This window comes from Microcaecilia unicolor, chromosome 12 (assembly GCF_901765095.1).
Source record: "Microcaecilia unicolor chromosome 12, aMicUni1.1, whole genome shotgun sequence".
In the NCBI taxonomy this organism is placed as follows: Eukaryota; Metazoa; Chordata; class Amphibia; order Gymnophiona; family Siphonopidae; genus Microcaecilia; species Microcaecilia unicolor.
Window position 1 is genome coordinate 56802013 of NC_044042.1, and position 18546 is coordinate 56820558.

Sequence of the window (18546 nt, forward strand, 5' to 3'; positions counted from 1 at the left end):
GTATATGTGTGTGTATATATAAATTATTTGTATATGTGAAGGCAGAAGTGTATATATAATAACATGTGTGAAAAAGGAGCAGATGGGCTTTTGAATGTGGATAGGAAGATGTGATATGTGAGAGCATTAACTGGTGAGTAGGATATATGTGCATGGAAAAATATCACATAGCTATGTGCAAAAAAGGAACCAACATAATATATCTGTCTATAGGCTTGATGGACGAATAATATGATTTTCCAAATCAGGAGCAAGTACAGTTTCCTAGCTCTGCTGCTTGCATCTTTATACAACCACCAGCAGGCTGCCTAATCTTGTGCCAGTGAGAGCACAATGTGACATCCATAAGCTACTTTCTTGGTAGTAACAGAGCATAAAAATAATAGTTTGAAATTAGTTAAAAAAAAACAATTTTGACTATGCAATTCACTGACCTGGAAGTGGGAGTGGTCTTTATAATGAGGTTCTGATTTATTAAGGGCTTTCTCTTACTCTGTGCTTATGAGCAAAACCCGTTTTAATTCACTTGTTAATGGCACAGATAAGGAAGCTAGTAAGTAATACCTAATTTTTCCACCTAGCTGCCTGATCTTTGTACTCTCTGATGCTTTATGTCCCCTAGTTCGGGATGCTGCTGCTCGTCTTCCAAACGGTGAAGGAACTCGTGCTGAGATCTGTGAACTGCTTAAAGACTCCCAGTTTCTTGCCCCTGATGTTACAAGTGCACAGGTACAGAAAATGCAGCCTAGTATCAGGGTAACTCTTGCCATTAATCACCTAGGGGCCCTTTTACAGAGCGATTGTAAGTTGGGCAATAAATTCAGGTACAGTAGGTATTTCTAAGTTCCAAAAGGGCTCTCATATTTGTACAGAGGTAAAGTGAGAGTTGCACCTGGGTCCTGTCGTTCAAAGCCCACTGCAGTGACCACTGGGCTACTCCTTTGCTGCTCTATTAGGAATGACCGTAATACTTGAAGCAGTCATAGAGTCTGGTATCCACTTTCATTTCTAAGGAGGGTGGGAGGTGGTCAGTAACCATTGGGAAATGAAGGAGGGTTCATGCCTTCATCTCTCCAGTGGTTTGCTGCTCAATCAGGATACATTTTTGTACCCTGGATGTGATTGAAACAGGTCTAGATAAATATGTCCTCTTTTTTTTTTTGTCTTGGACATTTCTTCCCATTCCATTATAACTGAAAGATGTCCTAATTTTGGGTCTGCCCTAGTCCTACCTAAAACATATTTCCCCCTTGCAATTTGAATGACCTGCAGTGTAAAGTGTCCAGATTCTGCTTTTCAGAAATCGCAATTAGGACATTTTCAACAGATGGACTTTTTTGGTTATTTTGAGATGTCCATCCTTAAACATATATATTATCTCCATTGTAAAATGGGAAATATATACAGTGCACTCCATTTAAGTGCACGTCAGATAAGCGCATGCTCTGTTTAACTGCATGCCGTACTTCGGTCCCGTTTTTGGCGCCATCAATTTCTATGGGGACAAACTTCGGTTTAGCGCACCACTGATAAGTGCAAGATTCGCTTATATGCATGGTTTAAGACCGCTCCTCTGCAGGAAAGACTCCACACAAGCGCACGCGCGGAATATGGAAGCTGATTGGCATGTGACAAAGGGGCGGTAAATTTGAAATCTCGTTGGTTAATTGCCACAGGCAGAAGTGAAAGAATGCTGTTAGAGTGTACACTGGAGTCGTCACACAACTGTAAGACTTTAACACTGACTGAACGAATAGAAGTTCTTAAAAAATTAGAAAACAAACAAAGTCAAGCATCTATTGCTAAAGAATATGGTGTCAATCCCAGTCAAATTTCACATATCTTGAAGCAGAAAGACCAGCTTCTGGAAGACTGGCAAAACAATACAAATCCACGCTGGAGACGAAAACGGGCGAGAAAAGCTGAGGAGGTAGAAGATGCCCTCCTTCGGTGGTTTTCTCAAGTCAGGAGTAGCCAGTTTCCTGTCAGTGGTCCACTGCTTATGGAGAAAGCTAATCAGCTAGCTGAAAGTCTTGGACTAACTGAATTCAAAGCCACTGTTGAATGGTTGGAAAGATGGAAGGAGAGGAACAACATAAAATTCAAGAAACAGCATGGTGAAAAACAAGACGCTGATGACTTTGGTGCTGAAAATTGGGTTGTTTCAGTTCTTCCTACCATCTTGAATGACTTTGCACCTCGTGACATTTTCAATGCTGATAAAAACGGTCTCTACTGGTGAGCGATTCCTGATGGAACACTTGCATTCAAACAAGCCGAAACTACAGGAAGTAAAATGTCGAAGGACCGACTGACGATGCTTCTTTGCTGCAGTATGGATGGGAGTGAGAAGTTGGAACCACTCATCATTGGAAAGAGCAAACAGCCCTGTTGCTTCAAGAATGTTAAGCGACTTCCTGTGTCATACGAGGCTAACGCAAATTCATGGATGACGGGGGAAATTTTGAAGCAGTGGCTAAAGAAGTTAGACACTAGAATGCAGGCACAAAATTGTCAGATTTTGTTGCTTTGTGATAATTGTGCTGCACACAGTGATGATGTCAGGCTGTCTAACGTCAAGGTGGTCTTCCTGCCACCAAACACTACCTCTCTGATCCAGCCTATGGATCAGGGCATAATAGCCAATTTCAAACAACATTATCGGGCTCTTGTGCTACGTCATCTGATAAGCGTTATGGATGACCAGACTGGCAAGGATAAACGTGCTGTTGAACTGGCTCATAATCTATCACTGTTGGATTCCCTACATGTGCAGAAAGAAGCCTGGAATCATGTTACACAGGCAACCATTGTGATCTGCTACAAGTGGGCAAGCTTTGTTAGGGATGTGGAGAGGGACAAAACAGATGCAGCTGTCACAAACTTGTCAGATAAACAGGCTATTGACATCCGAACCGGTGTTACTGAAGAGGAGTTTCATCACTACGTAGCTATTGATTATTATCTACAAACAGGTGATGACAGCACTGATGTCCAGATATGCGCCTACACGCAGGCAACGGCTGATGATGAAACAGATGATGAAATGAGCAGTGAGGCACATGCTGATGAAATTCAATAACCTCCCGTCACTTTTGCAAGAGTGCTGGAGAGTCTCAACACCATGCAGGCCTATCTGGAGGCTACTGGATGTCAGTGCTATGACAGTTTTTACCATCTGGCAGACGTAGTCTATGGAACTCACAGACACAAGAGTGTACAGAGGACTATGACTGATTACTTCAAGTAAGCCTAACATCAGTTAACGGAGACTGTATACTGTATGTAAAATAAACAGTACTGTATATATGTTTATCAGATGTCAAGCTTCTTTGGGTCACAACGGTTAAGTGTACTCTCCGGTTAAATGCATGTATTTCTTTGGTCCCAGACCCTTGCACTTAAGTGGATTGCACTGTATTTAAATTTCCAGCCCTCCCATAATACTCCACCTTCATATCTCTGTGTTTCAGCCATCGAATGGCAGTTTTCTGAAATCACCATTTACACTTGTAGCCAATGTACATTTGTAAATGCTGCTATTTACACATGTAGATGTTCTAAAATAACCTCCATGATGTCACAGCTCTGGGCTTTCACAGCCAATCAGGTGGGTGAATTTTTCATCTTTCATAATTCAGTATCAAAAACAGAGCAGTAGATTTCCCATCTCTTATTCAAGGACCTGTTCTCTTGTAAAAGTTTTAGTCTTGGTGTCTTTGGTTTACAGGTAAACACAGTAGTGAGTGGGGCCTTGGACAGACTGCACTATGAGAAGGATCCATGTGTGAAATATGACATTGGACGTAAGCTGTGGATCTACTTACACCGGGACCGTAGTGAGGAAGAATTTGGTATGCTATATCGTACTATTATAGCTTCTTTCTTGTTGTTTTATCCAACCCAATGTAGGTTGGAAAGAATGATATAGAATGGTCAAGAATTATACAGAAGGGTGAAGACTGTCTGTCCATTTGTCTTTCTGTCCATCTGGGAGAGAAAATTACGCAATGCATTTCTATTGGAAAAGAAATGTTAGCTACTGTTGCATAGTAGAGAGTTAAATGGGAGCAGAAATCTAACCCGTCCCCGAGAGAATCTAACCCATCCCTGCCCGACCCGTGGGAATCTAACCCATCCTCGCCGCAAGTAATCTCCTCCATTCCCACCCATGGCCCACCCAGCCCTGCTCCCCGTCACACCACCGCACTGCATCACACCTTGCTGCACAGCCACCTTGATCCCCCCCCCCCCTCTAAGAAAGCCAGATTCTATAAATACTGGTAAAAGTAACATAAATGCATTTTCTTTCGAACTCTGCTAAATAAAAAAATTTAAAAATGCATATTTTCAAAAAAAGGAAACATTCATAAGCAACATGTCCCCCTTTCCTTTTCTTCCTTTCCGTCACATCCATGAGTAGCAAGTCCCCCTCCCCTCCCCTCTCCTCTCCATCCTTCTGTTCCATGTAGTCTATTTCCCCTTTTCCCTTCCTCCTTCTCCATGTATGTCTCTTCTACCAAAATTTTTTCCAGCTCCCTCATTGTTTATGCAAGAAAAAGGTGAACTTTTACAGGTTTTAAAGGAGAATATGTTAAATATCCATATCTCATCGTTTGTGCACGAAACAGGTGAACCTTTAAAGGTTTTTTAAGAGGATCTAGAAGGATCTCGGGGATCCCCTGTATCCGTCTTTTACCATTTGCCGATGAAGTCATGCAGGGGGTGTGTGGTGTAAATGATCCTCCCCTCCGCCTGAGGGTCCTCGGGATCTCCCCTTCACCCTTGCTGCCCCAACCTCCGGGTTCACGGCAGTCCACAGGGCAGGGCTCAAAGAACTCACTTCAAAGCAAAACTAACAAGTTCTTTATTTTGCTTGGGATCCAACAGTCCAGCAGTGCAAAACGACACCATACTTGAAGCAAAAAAAAAAAAAAAACCCTCACAATTCCCCCTGTTGTTCCTCTCAGGGGTACAACACAGCAAGAAAAAAAAAAAACAACTTTTAACTCCCAGGCTTCCAGCACCCAGCTGGGTTCCTTTCGGACAGTTTTATAGCCCTGGGTCTTCTTTCTCCCCCCTTCTCCAAGCAGTTCCAACAAAAAAAACAAACACAGTTCTTGAGGCTTCAGCACAAAGCTCAAACCCCTTCAGCTTCTTTTAGGCTTTTTAGCCACAGTTCACACTCCACCTTCTTCCTGCTGGGGCTCAGCCCGCTCCGAGAAAATCTCTCATCCCTCTTCAACCAGAACTCTTTAAACTCACAGTTCAATCACAGCCTGAGCTCTGGAAAATGAAAAGGCCCCACCCATCTGGGTCACTCTCTCTAAGCACTGACCCATCCTCCCACATGACCTTTCCTCTTCTCTCTCTTAGCCCAGCTACCATACCATGAGGTTACCTGCTCTCTTATTTTGTTACCTAAGGAGTGAGCCCAGGCTGAGAGGTCCATAGGCTCTTCCTCGCTCTCCTCTTTCTCTCTGCCCAGCTTCTTGATACTCCATGGGCTCCCCGTCCCACCCACTTTGCAGCTGTTCCTCTTTCCCTTGATTACCCTGCAGGGGCACCACCCTTTCCTTGTTAGAGTTCTCCCCCTGTTCCTGCTGGGGAAGGTAATCTCTGTACCAGGCTTTTCCCCGAGGTTGCTGGGAAATGTAGTCTCTTCCTCTCCTCCATTTTGTAGGGGTCACGAACCTTTCTCTGCTCTCTCTCGGGGGATGCTGGGTAATGTAGTCCTTTTCTCTCCACCTTTTTCTAGGGGGCATTACTACTTCTCTCGCGCTCTGGGGATGGAATGGAGGCAAGGCTCTGTTCTGCCTACGTCTGCTCGTGAGCCGCCTCCCTTCTTCCTCTTCCACTTCCATCTTATCTACCCCCAGGTCCTCTCCTTCACAGTGGGTGAGAGGGAGCTAGGGGGCTATAAAAAGGGAGTGGGCTTACACTTACTCCCAAATTCTATGAAAAGTTCTAAAAGTTGCAAGCGCAAGTTTTGGCGCATGCCCAATTTGCATGGTCAATTGAATTGAATAATTTGCTAATTAGTGTCAATAATTAGCTTGTTAAGCAATTTTTGGCACTAATTAGATGCAAATCCATGCCAAACTTTTATATGCAAGTCCAAAAAGGGGGTGCCAATATGGGAATATTAGGGGAAGATTGGGGGCCTTTCTAGAATTTATGCACATAATTATAGAATAAGGAGATCCACGCCTAATTTAAGCACAGGGATTTGTACCACGTTTCAGTTGGAGTAAATGGGTGTGCCTAAAGTTTGGTGCAATTTTTGAGCGTAAGCACTATTCTGTAAACCGCACACCTAACTCTAAGCACGGTTTATAGAATAGAGGGGTTTTTTTGCGCCGATTTTTTAGGTTCCATATATTGAACCTTATTGTACTTGTATATAATTTCCTGTAAAGTACCCTGGAATAAGATGCTATATAAATGCTTAAATAATCATTGGCTTTTGTTACAGCAAATTTTGATTGCTGTTCCATTCATGTGTACCCCTGTCACAGGAGAACTAGAAGCCATCAGCTCATGGAAACGATTTTCATATAATAGTGACTTTTGTTTATTACTGATTAGGGCTGAATTTAATTGTTTAACCACTTTCATTTACAGAGCGAATTCACCAGGCTCAGGCTGCTGCTGCAAAGGCCAAAAAAGCCCTCCAGCAGAAACCAAAGCCCACCACCAAGACAGTAAGTTTCTAGATTTATGTCCTCCAGGTGCGAAGGAAGGTTTTATTAATACCATCTCAACTAGTTGGAACAACGTCATCTCTTGCTACATAACAATTGTCTTACCCATGTAGGATTTACAGAGTTTTTGCTTTAGATATTCTATAGCAGTATTTCCCAAGTTGGTCCAGGAGTACCCCCTTGCCATTCAAGTTTTCAGGCTATCCAGAATAAATAGGCTTGACTGAGCTTTGCATACAATGGAGGCAGTGTATGCAAATCAATCTCATGCATATTCAGTACAGATATCCTGAAAACCTGGCTGGCAAGGGGGTACTCCAGGACCGTCTTGGGAAACACTGTTCTGTAGAAATGATTTTCAGGATCTGGGTCTGTGGTTGGTGCTGTAACTTCCAAATATGTCTTTTTCTTCTACAGAATATTAAACTGTCAAATTAATCATGAACTGTAAGCACACTTTACTGATGTATTTCAAAGCTGAGAGGAGCTAAAAGGAACAAAGAGGAGGAAAAAACCTCAAACCGTACGGGTGCTAGGGCTTACTCCATGCCCAATATCTTCAAAACACTGTGCTTTGAAGATATTGGGTGTGGAGTAAGCCCTAGCACCTGGACGGTTTGAGGTCTTTTCCTCTTTGTTCCTTTTGGCTCCTTTCAGCTTTGAAATACATCAGTAAAATGTGCCTACAGTTCATGATTAATTTGGTGGTACTGTAACTTCTACACCAGTGACTGAGATCTTTTGGAGAGAGAGCAGCATTGAATCTCAGTACTCAGTTACAAGAGGTCACTCCTTATAGGTTCTCTTGCTCTTTGGTGCAGCAGAGGGAGCCAAACCATGTTAACTCCCTAAGTTGGTAGAAGTGTAGAAACTAACAGCAGGTAAAGACAACTAACAGCTGTGTTCATCTGTGAATGTAATCATGTAAAGATATGTAATTCTTTTGGTTAGATTCAACCAAAAATTGTTAAAGAAAAAAAAAAAAGACAACCAGGCCTTCTAATATGCCCGTTTTCCCTACTATGGTAACACAGACTGTATTTCATCTCCAGCTTTACCGTCTCTTCTTCACTGCAAAGGATGCTCTGTGCTTGTCTCATGCTTTCTTGAATTCTGATGCCCTTTTTACACCTACCATCTCCTTCCTTTTCCCAAGGCTGTCCCATCCATCCACCGCTTTTCTCTGAAGAAATGATTTCTTTAGTACTCTCCATTTGAGCATATCATGGTATCTAGTCCTACAGTATTCTGGAGATACCTGTACATTTAGTTTAATGAGTTGACTATCAACCTCTGTTTACAAAGGTTATGATGTCTGCATGTTCATTTCACAGTTCATCAGGAACCATCCAGATTAATTTGGTAAGAGTTGAGGGCTCCAGTAAGTTTTTTTTTGGTTCTTGAGCTCTCATGACTCCCTTTGCCTCATTGCAGAAGTCCAGCAGTAAGGAGAGCTCCATGAAAATCATCACATCTGGTCCTTTCGAGTCAAGTCAGCTAAGCCTGGACTCTAGCATGCCACCAACACCGGGGACCCCTGGAACACCAACTACTCCAGCAATGCCCACTACACCGATCTCACCGCCACCCGTTACATCTGTGAGCAAGAATGCAGTAAACATTGGATCTGAGCCAGCCAAATCCAGCCAAAGGTGACAGTTTGCAGGACCACCTGGAGGTGTAACTTGCATTTCCAATTTCTTCCATACAGCCCTTCTCAACCTCTTCTCATAGTTTACCTTTATTGACATCTCATTTCTTCTTCTATTTTCTGTATGACTCTTTTGTAATGTGTTTTATTTCATTGTCCTCTCTGAATTGACCTGGTCAAGGTGTGTATATCAGATTGTGCTTTAAACATATTAAAGCAGTGTTTGGGATAACCATTTGAGAAGGTCCAGAGAAAAGATATCCTATATAATAAAACGCACCTCCAACATTCTGAAGTTGACTGCATGGCTGAGGCATTCCTGCTCTCTGTATCCGTCTCTTGAATTGACATCATGCACTTCCGGGTTCATCACAAGCAGAAGTGACCAACCACATGAGGTTTCTCCGCTTCAGAATGTTGGAGGTGCATTCTATTAAATAGGATTTTTTTTTTGTTACATTTGTACCCCGCACTTTCCCACTCATGGCAGGCTCAATGCGGCTTACATATTGTATAAAGGTACTTATTTGTACCTGGGGCAATGGAGGGTTAAGTGACTTGCCCAGAGTCACAAGGAGCTGCCTGTGCCTGAAGTGGGAATTGAACTCAGTTCCTCAGTTCCCCAGGACCAAAGTCCAGCACCCTAACCACTAGGCCACTCCTTGAAGCACAGCCAGAGCTCAGCGTCCTGCACAGTAACGCTCAGACACCAGAGAGAGGGGGGGGGGGGCCTGACACCAGAGAGGGGGGGGGAGGTATCTCTGTCACACACACACTCTCTCTCTCTCTCTCACACACACTCTCTCTCTCTCTCACATCAATGTCTTTCTCACTCTCACACACTGTCTCTCACACACTGTCTCACACTGTATCACATTCACTCTCTGTGTCACACAGTCACTCACATACTCTCTTGGTCTCATACACTCAGTCTCACAGAGAGTCTGTGTCTCATACACACTGTCTCTCTCGCACACACTGTATCTGTGTGAAACACACTCTCTCACACTGTGTCTCACATACACACTTGCACACACTCTCATTCTCATCTCTCACACACACTCTCTCTCTCTCTCACAGACACACTCGCACCCAGACTCACTCTCTCTCTCACACACACACACACTCGCACATTCACTCTCTCTCACACACACAGTCACTCTCACATACACTCTCTCAAACATACACACTCCGAGGAAAATCTTGCTAGCGCTCGTTTCATTTGTGTCAGAAACGGGCCTTTTTTACTAGTTCTCCTATAAAGCTCATAATATAAAAACAGAAGAACAGATATCCATGTGAAACCTGGTGACTTGGAGTGGAGGAGTACTGTGGCGGTTAAAGCAGTGGGCTGACAAACAGGAAATTGGGGTTCAAATCCTGCTTTCCCACTGATGCTTGTGGCCTTGGGTGAGCCACTTCATCCTTCATTGCCTTAGGTACAACTTGGATCATAAGTCCAATCAGGGAAATAAGTGTGTACCTAAATTTGTAATGTGCCTTTGAGCTCAGATTCAGAAAAGGTGAGTTATTAAATCTAAAATCCAAATCCAACTGTGGCCACTGGACATTCAGCCTCCAATATAACAGCAGGAGGCCCCTCTGAAACCTGTGACCACTGATGGAAAGTGGTAGCTAGATCAGTTTTTTTGTTTACAGAAATTCGGCTCCCTGTTTACACTTTTTTTTTCAGTTGCCTAACTATGTCATACTTCTATCTTAAAATTTGAGGGCTCAACACCATTGAACTCAGGTCCCTATAATAGTAACGTAATTTATTTATTTATTATTTTCAGCTGACAAACCCCTCCTCTCCAATATTGTGCTTGTTATGTAATTACTTTCTTTCTAACAAGCTGTGTAATTTTTTTTTTTTTAATTTATTTTACAGTGTACTTCTGGTGTCTTCTCCAACAATGCCACAGCTAGGGACGTTGCTTTCCACAACCCAGAACAGCCAGACGCAGGCCGGGACACAGACAACAACACGGGTAGTGAATCATGCAGCCACAACTGGACTTCCTCAGGTTCGGGTGGTGACAGCACAACCCAGTCTGCCTGCTGTTTCTCAACAAGCATCTGTAGTCACACAGGCACTACAGCAACCTCCAGCAGTGTCCCAGATCCGGGTCCCCACCACAGTCACTCAAACCAAGGTGCTTCCTCAGGTAAGACTACAAGAAATGCTTATGAAAGGGAGGTGGTAACAGCTGATATTTTCTTGTTCAGGCTTCCACATCCAGCTCTGCCAGAGATTCTTACTCCTGACCTGTAGAATCCTTCTTTCATTCCAGTACTGAGACCCACACATGATTTTTCCAAGGCACCTCAATCCTGATCTGAGCACCACATTGCATTATTCGTATCTGAGAACCCATCACAATTCTGCCCAGTGCATCTCGGTTCAGATCTGTACTGCCTCCTGCAGCACTGTCTTCTATTCCAGTACTGAACCAGACACATAGCTCACCTAATACACCTCAGTCCTGACCAAAACTGCCTCCTGCAGCACTTTCTGCTATGCCAGTACTGACTCGGACACACAGCTCACCTACTGTGCCTCAGTGCTGGTCTACTGCCTCTTGCAGCACTCCCTTGCTATACTAATACTGACCCAGACTCATAACTTGTCTAACGCACCTCAGTCCTGACCTGTACTGCTTCCTGCAGCATTCTCTGCTACACCAGCACTGACCTAGAAACATAGCTCACTTACTGAACCTCAGTGCTAACCTGAGGATCTCTCAGCATTTTATCTATTGAAACCTCACACACAAGTATACCAATGCATTTTAATCCTGATCTGCACCACCTACTGCCAGTGCTTTTCCATCCAACTATGTAGCACTTCTGCTATGTTAATACTGACCCCCCACACACAGCTGTGCTAATGCACTTTAGTCTTGGCTTGCAGAACCCCCCCACCCCCCACCAGATTTTCTTCTGTTTCATCTGTTGAGGCCCTGTACACAGCTCAGCCAGTGGACTTCAGTCTTGACCTGCAGGAGTCCCCTGTTACGCCATACTTCTCTGCCAGCACACCTGACTTGCAGCACCTCTGGCTATTGCAACCTGGAATCCACACAGTTCTGCTTTCAAAATTGCAGACTTACTTTACTCGTAAATAAAATTCAGAGAAGTAATTGAAGATCTTTTTTTTTAAGGTAAATAGTTGAGAAATGAAGATGGTGGGCACTTGTACAAGGGATAGAATGGTACATGCTTACCATTACATCTACAAAGAGTTTCATGCAGTCAGTTGAAGTTGCATGTAGTTTTTATGATTTCAGATGATTGCATGAAACTCTTTGTAGATGGTATGTTTTTTTTATATACATTGTTTTTGAACATCAGTTATCACATGGATCACATACATTTTATGTGATATGTGTTTTTTATTACTTTATCCTTAAATGTTTTTAAATTTCTTTTTTGTTTGGCCAATTTTTGTATTGTAACTCCTGATGCAGACCATGCACATGCGAAACATAGATCACACTGGGTAGTTTTAAATAAAGGCATCAATTTGTATATTGTATTTGGATCTGTGTGCACATACATGCATAAATAATGGGAATCTGCTATTCTGTAAATATGAACATATCTTGCATAATGCATATTTGACAGCTAGGTGTACACATGAGTGAACTCTGAACGGAGCATGGGCAATGTGTAACCTACAAAATACTATGTTATACTCATATTTCCAGGATTTAGGTGTGAGCAATTTACACTGGCTCTATAGCTGGCATATGTTCTCGGAACCTAAATTATGGACATATAGCTAATCATGGTAGTAATCTATGAAGGAAATCAGGCCAGAACTTAGCCACACAGTTGGAGGCAAGAGTTAGGGACCTTCTGAGGGCAAAGCCTAAAGTAATGTGGAGAAAAACAAAATACATGCTCAGGCAGAATTTTAAAATGGATAGGTTATCTATTTAAAGTTGTGTGTTTATTTAGCTGTTTCAGCTGAATGCGTGAGTTGACCTAATATATGCATAGCTTCAGATGGATGAGTTATCTGTTTAAAATTATGCATTTGGCACTTGGCTGAATATTGCCCTTTTGGGTCATTGAAGATGTGTCAGTGCTTCATGAACAAGTGCATCCATAGCTTCATACTCGGCTCTGAAAGGAAAAGTACAGTCCAGAGACACTCTGTATGGCAGTTTAGTGACCCTTAGTCATTTGTGGACAGGACTTTCTGAAATCCACATATTCTTCTCTTCCTCTCCTTCTGTCAGGCTGTGATGACTGTGCCGATGAAAACACAGCCCAGTACTGGTTCTGTGCAGGTGCAGCGCACAGGAGCGCCTCTGACAGGCCAAGCTGGTATTACAATGACAGGACTCTCCACCATATCCAGTGCCACAGGGAAACCAGTAACCAGTTCGCCGGGCAGTACCACACCAAGCACTTCAACAGCTACTGTCATCCAGAACATCACTGGGCAGAATATCATCAAACAGGTGAGAGCGGGGATTGTTGGTGGCTAGCAAGTATGTGGGACCCTTTCACTTGGCATTCCATTGCTTTTTAATTGCTAACTAATCAGTAGCATGATTTATGATATATAAATACTATTTCAATTAACATAACATGTAGGGAAGCACACAGAGCATGACAGCAATCACAGAAGATATAGGGCGCCACCACCTTGTTTACAAATGTGTTTATTTTGGTATTGTAGGAAATACACAATAAGAACAATCACAAACAAAACAGGAAGTTGTCATTTTTACATATTGTTAGGTATCCAAAAGCACATGTGGTGCAAGGAGAAATTAGGTCTTACCTGTTAATTTTCTTTCCTTTAGTCCCGACAGTTCAGTCCAAAACTTGCAGGTTATACCTGTCTTACCTGCAGGCGGAGATGGTATACAGAATTGAATTTTGCCATAAAGGGCACCATGCTGCTTCTCCATCTCAGTATTTCAAGCTTAAAGCAATGGAACATATTAGAACCCTCAATAAATTTCTCCTTCCTCCTTCATAAAACCATGAATAACAAGATAACCTGAAGTCTCAAGCAATGGCTGAAACAGAGCTTTGAAAATCTTAACAAAAATATTTTAAGCACTTAGTCATAATAATTATAAAAGAGAATATAAGGGCAGGGTTCTGTTCTAGTTTAGTACCCCTTGGTCAGACTTTTTTGGGTCCATTCCTCGAATAACATGGATAACCCCCTATGGGAGTTGTAGGAAGATGGACCTGAACCCCCTTATTTGGAGGAGTAAGAGGTGGTAAGGACTGCCTAGATTGCAGAATGAGACCGAGAAAGAACCACACAGGTGTGACTTATAATGCTCTATGTCTAAAATGAGGGTGGTTGGAGGAAGGACAGGAGAAGACATAGGCATATTCTCAGGAAGCCTTAGCAAGTGCACTTCCCCCTATTCTTTAACCAGTTATTTTAGACATTATTGAAATAATAATTTGCCTTTAAAGGGGACCCTTACAAAGTCAAGACTTGGAAGCCGCTTCTGCTGTCTTGCTTCAGAGCCTCAACAGCCGTCACTGCTTTGACTAATTCTGATTCCAAACTCTTACTAAATAACATAGAGGACATCTGCCAAATAGGCCATACCCGTCTCTTAACTTTCTAGTGGAGTAAAATCCAGAGATTCACTATGGTCTGAGTCTTGGTCCAAGCAACCAGTATGCTGGATCCAGGGAAGGCAAGTTCTGGCCCCATAAACACTGCCTATAAGACTTGTATAGAAAGTTTAGAGGCTTGAGACAGCTACATGAAAGGAGCACTTAAGAGAAATAAACTTCATTCTGCTATTTTGGATTTTCTGAAGAGTTGCCTTTGACCAGAATAGTAATGTACTTTGTAACAGCTGTACCAAAACAACAGCTTGGGCTGCTTGAAACTCTTTTGTTGTTGTTTGTTGTAAGAGATTGAGCTTAGACGTATGTCTAGGAAATTGCAGCCTTAGGGTGTCCCTGTATATGGAAAGCTTTTTGCTTTAATGGGACTCCTCTGAGTGCCGGAGGATCCTGAACAAGGAGAAGTTATTCTGTGGATCAGGGCTGTGGAGTTGGTACACCAAACCTTCAACTCTGACTTCACCATTTTTCTACTGTCCGACTCCTACTGATATTAGGCTTTACATTTTTTGTTCTGGATCAGTGATCTATGACTTATATTTACGAGTATTGTAGATCCGTGACAAAGATATAGATAGGTAGATAAAAGAATAAATTTACTATATATTGTAATGTTTTAAGTTTTTATTTTGAAATTGGAGTTGTTGCATTTTTACCAAATCAGACTCCACCCAAACTTGCTTCCGACTCCACAGTCCTGCTGAGGACTTTGGAGAACTTAGAGATGAGGGCAGGAGATCCACAACGATGAATGCGGTCCTCACTTCCATATGAAAACCTTACTCTTTGTTATGAGAGTTTGATATCTCTAGACCTGACTGAGGCTTACCTACATATTCCCATCAGGACTCGCTACCAAATGTTTCTTGTCACAGTGGACACTAGTCTGACCAGCAGGGGGACACACACTCTTGAGGTCTTAGGGCCTCTTAACCCATCTCATGCTCCTACCCATATGAGTGCCAGTGTCCAGAGGTCTGAATTTGGGCTTATTCTGGTTCCACCTTCATTCTTCTCATCACTGGGCATTTTATCCTGTTAGTATCCAGCCAGGGGCTGCATATTGTTTCTCTGCAGCCTCCTCATTGGCTCTATCTCTGGATGTGGAGCACCACTCCATCTTTTTTTTTTTAAATTTGTATTTATTTATTGGTTTTGTATAATAACAAACATATTGCTTATCAAACAGTCATTCACTGATACAATCCAGAATATTCCCGTCCCCCTCCCTCTCCCCACCCCTCCCTCCCCAGCAGGTTATACATTTAAGTTTTATGTCATGTGGGTTAAACTCCGATATTGAGTCCATAACTCGGAAGATTCATTATAACGTCCCAATCTCTTGTCCGTAAATTTCTCCATTTCACCAATCAAAGATAGCTTCAAGAGCCAGTCCTCTTCTGAGGGTGCCTCTAATTGTTTCCAATGCCTTGCTATGACAGTTTTTGCTGCTGCCAAACACATTCTTTTAAACCGGCTCTGCCATTTAGCTCCTCGTCTATTACCCAATCCAAGCAAACACCATTGAGGTTCACACGGGAATGGCTTCCCCGTGTGGGCTGCTATCTTTGTAGCAACATTTCCCCAGAAGACCTGTATTTTGGCACAGGACCACCAAATATGTAGATAGGTCCCCTCCTCATCTCCACATCTCCAACACCATTGTGATGTCCCTGGAAACATAACATGCAATCTGTGTGGGGTATAATACCATCGTGACAGGATTTTGAAAGCATTTTCCTTTATCAGCACACAGGTTGAGGCTTTAGTAACCTCAGCCAGAATTGCCTTCCACTCGTGTGCTGTAAATTCCTTCTGCAAATCCCGTTCCCACTGAAGCATATAAGGACATTTCTCAAAGGTCCTACCCCTTAAAAATTTATACAAAATAGAGATAGTACCTTTCATTTTCCCCAAGGAGCTCCACATGTTCTCTAGGCCCTCATACTCCTCCGGGTCCGCCTTCAACCACCCTTGTGTTTGTATATAATGTTTGACTTGTATGTAGAAGAATTGTTCAGTATCTAAAATCCCATTTTGCTCTTTAAGCTCTGCAAAGGGAACCATTTGTCCATCATCCAGTAGATCTCTAAAACAAATTATCCCCTTCTCTGCCCACCTCCTTGCCACCGGATGACCCATCCCTATCTGAAACCCTGGTTCCCCCCCAATGTATGCGTAAGATGAGGTGAGCCTGGACTGCCACAGTTTACTTCTAACCACTGCCCACAATATTAAGAGGTGTTGCACGAATGGGTTGGAAGTCAATGTTGTGTACATCCTACGTGGAAAGGAGGCCCAAAGTACTGATTTTAAACATTGATTCGGCACCATAGATTGATCAAGTTGGCCACCACTGAAAGCCTGTCTTGGCTCCATGCGGAGATGAACTTTAATTGAGCAGCCCAGTAGTACCATTTGAGGTTTGGAACCCCTCGTCCCCCCAAATCAACTGACTTCCATAACAACTTTCTGCTTTGCCTAGGCGCTTTGCCCTCCCAAATAAATCTCAAAAGAGCTCTCTGCAATTTCTCCAACTCTCCCTTGGGCACCAGTATTGGTAATGTCTGAAAGAAGAATAGCACTCGAGGTAAAATATTCATTCGGACAACTGCTATATGCCCCCACCATGACAACCATTTCCCCGTCCATGCTTCCATGTCTGCTCGTACCTGTTGAAAAAGTGGTGTATAGTTCAGGTTGAATAATTGTGAAATCTCTATAGGTATCCTGACCCCCAGATATTTAATCTTATTGTGCCTCACACGAAATGGGTATGTTCGCATGAGCTCCTGCATCCAGGCCTGTGTGATGGAAACTCCCAACAACTCCGATTTGTCATAATTGATCTTAAAACCTGACATGCGTCCATACTCTGCTAAAGCTACCATCAGGTTCGGAAGGGTCAATGCAGGGCTTCCCACAAAAAATAACACGTCGTCCGCAAATAATGCTAATTTGTGTTCTATAGTCCCAATTACTATCCCTTTTACATCCGCAGATTCTCGAATCTTCTGCGCTAACGGCTCTATATAGAGCGCGAAAAGCAGCGGAGACAATGGGCAGCCCTGGCGAGTTCCACGTTCTATCTGAAATGTCGACGTGTACCCACCATTGATTTTTAATCGAGCTATTGGCCTTTCATATAACCTATGGAGCCATCCCAGTAGACCAGTCCCAACTCCCATATGTTCCATAACTTCCCATAGATAGGGCCACTCCACCCTATCAAATGCCTTTTCTGCATCTGTACTTAGTAAAGTGACCGGCATATCCTGTCTCCTAGCCTCCCATATAACATGCAGTGTATGACGTACATTATCTGCTACCTGCCGGCCCTTAACAAACCCAGATTGGTCAGTATGTACTAATTTTGGTAGGATTGCACCTAGCCGGTCTGCCAATACTTTTGATAATATTTTTATATCTAGATTGATCAGCGAGATTGGTCTATAGGACCCACATATAGCCGGGTCCCTTCCTGGCTTTAAGAGCAGAGATATTCCGGCCTCATGCATACTAATGGGCAATGACTGACCCTCAAAACAGGCATTACCCACTCTCATCAACAAAGGTCCCACTTCCCCCGCAAAAAGTTTGTAAAATTTGGCGGAGTAGCCATCCATTCCCGGGGCCTTTCCTCCCTTAAGATTCTTAATGACTCCTGTAATTTCATCAAGACGAAATGGAGCTTCCAGCTTACGGCTCTCCTCGCTAGTCAGTTTGGACAGCCCAAGTCCCTCAAAACTCTGCCGCACCTCAGCAGCTTCCAACCCTAATTCTCTTTTGTAGAGCTCTTTATAAAAAGTTAAGAATTGAGTTCTAATTTCGTCATCCCTGTAATATAGCTGATCCCCTGGGCCTTTAATTTTTGTAATGGTATGATTTCTCTGCCTAGCCTTAAGGCAATTGGCCAACATTTTCCCTGACTTATTACTATATTCATAAAATTTATGTTGGAGAAGCTTCCTCATAAATTCCACCCGCACTATTTGTAGCTTTTCTAGTTCCATCCGGCACCTCCTGAGCTCTTGCAGGTCTTTTGCCAAACCCCCCGCCTGGTGTTGTCTTTCCAGATGAACCAGTCTGGATCTCAAATTGAGTTCCGCTGCTTCTCTGGCGCGCTTTTTACGAGCCCCCCACTTTATGAGATGCCCTCGTACCACCACCTTCAATGCATCCCAGAGAGTCCCATCTGAAACCTCCCCCGTGTCATTGCTTATGCAGTAAGACTGGATCACTTTATGAATATCTGCACAAATTCTGTGATCCCCCAGTAATGACTCATTTAATCTCCAGAAGAGGAGCCGATCTTCCTCCCTCCACCCCTTCAGTTCAAGTTCTACTGGAGCATGGTCTGAAATACTAATGGGGCCAATCTCAGAATCTAACACACTATCCCAGAGTGTGCGACTGCACCAAATCATATCTATTCTAGTATATGTAGTTTGTGAATGAGAAAAAAATGTATATGTCTTTTGGCCTGGGTGTCTGAGCCTCCAAACTTCAACTAAATCTAACTGTGAAGTCAATTGTTTTAGTTTTTTACTGTGGGTCACATTTATACTTCCT

The 18546-nt window shown here is 43.0% G+C and overlaps 1 protein-coding gene across 1 annotated transcript in view; it reads left to right on the forward strand.

Annotated features, from left to right (window-relative positions):
• NFRKB (nuclear factor related to kappaB binding protein) overlaps nucleotides 1-18546 on the forward strand; it is a 114201-nt gene that overhangs the window by 70949 nt on the left and 24706 nt on the right. Inside the window, exons 16-21 of the mRNA XM_030221018.1 lie at nucleotides 623-729; nucleotides 3731-3854; nucleotides 6625-6704; nucleotides 8139-8356; nucleotides 10247-10523; nucleotides 12603-12827. Coding sequence (XP_030076878.1) covers nucleotides 623-729; nucleotides 3731-3854; nucleotides 6625-6704; nucleotides 8139-8356; nucleotides 10247-10523; nucleotides 12603-12827 — 1031 coding nt within the window. The remainder of the gene's footprint in view (nucleotides 1-622; nucleotides 730-3730; nucleotides 3855-6624; nucleotides 6705-8138; nucleotides 8357-10246; nucleotides 10524-12602; nucleotides 12828-18546) is intronic.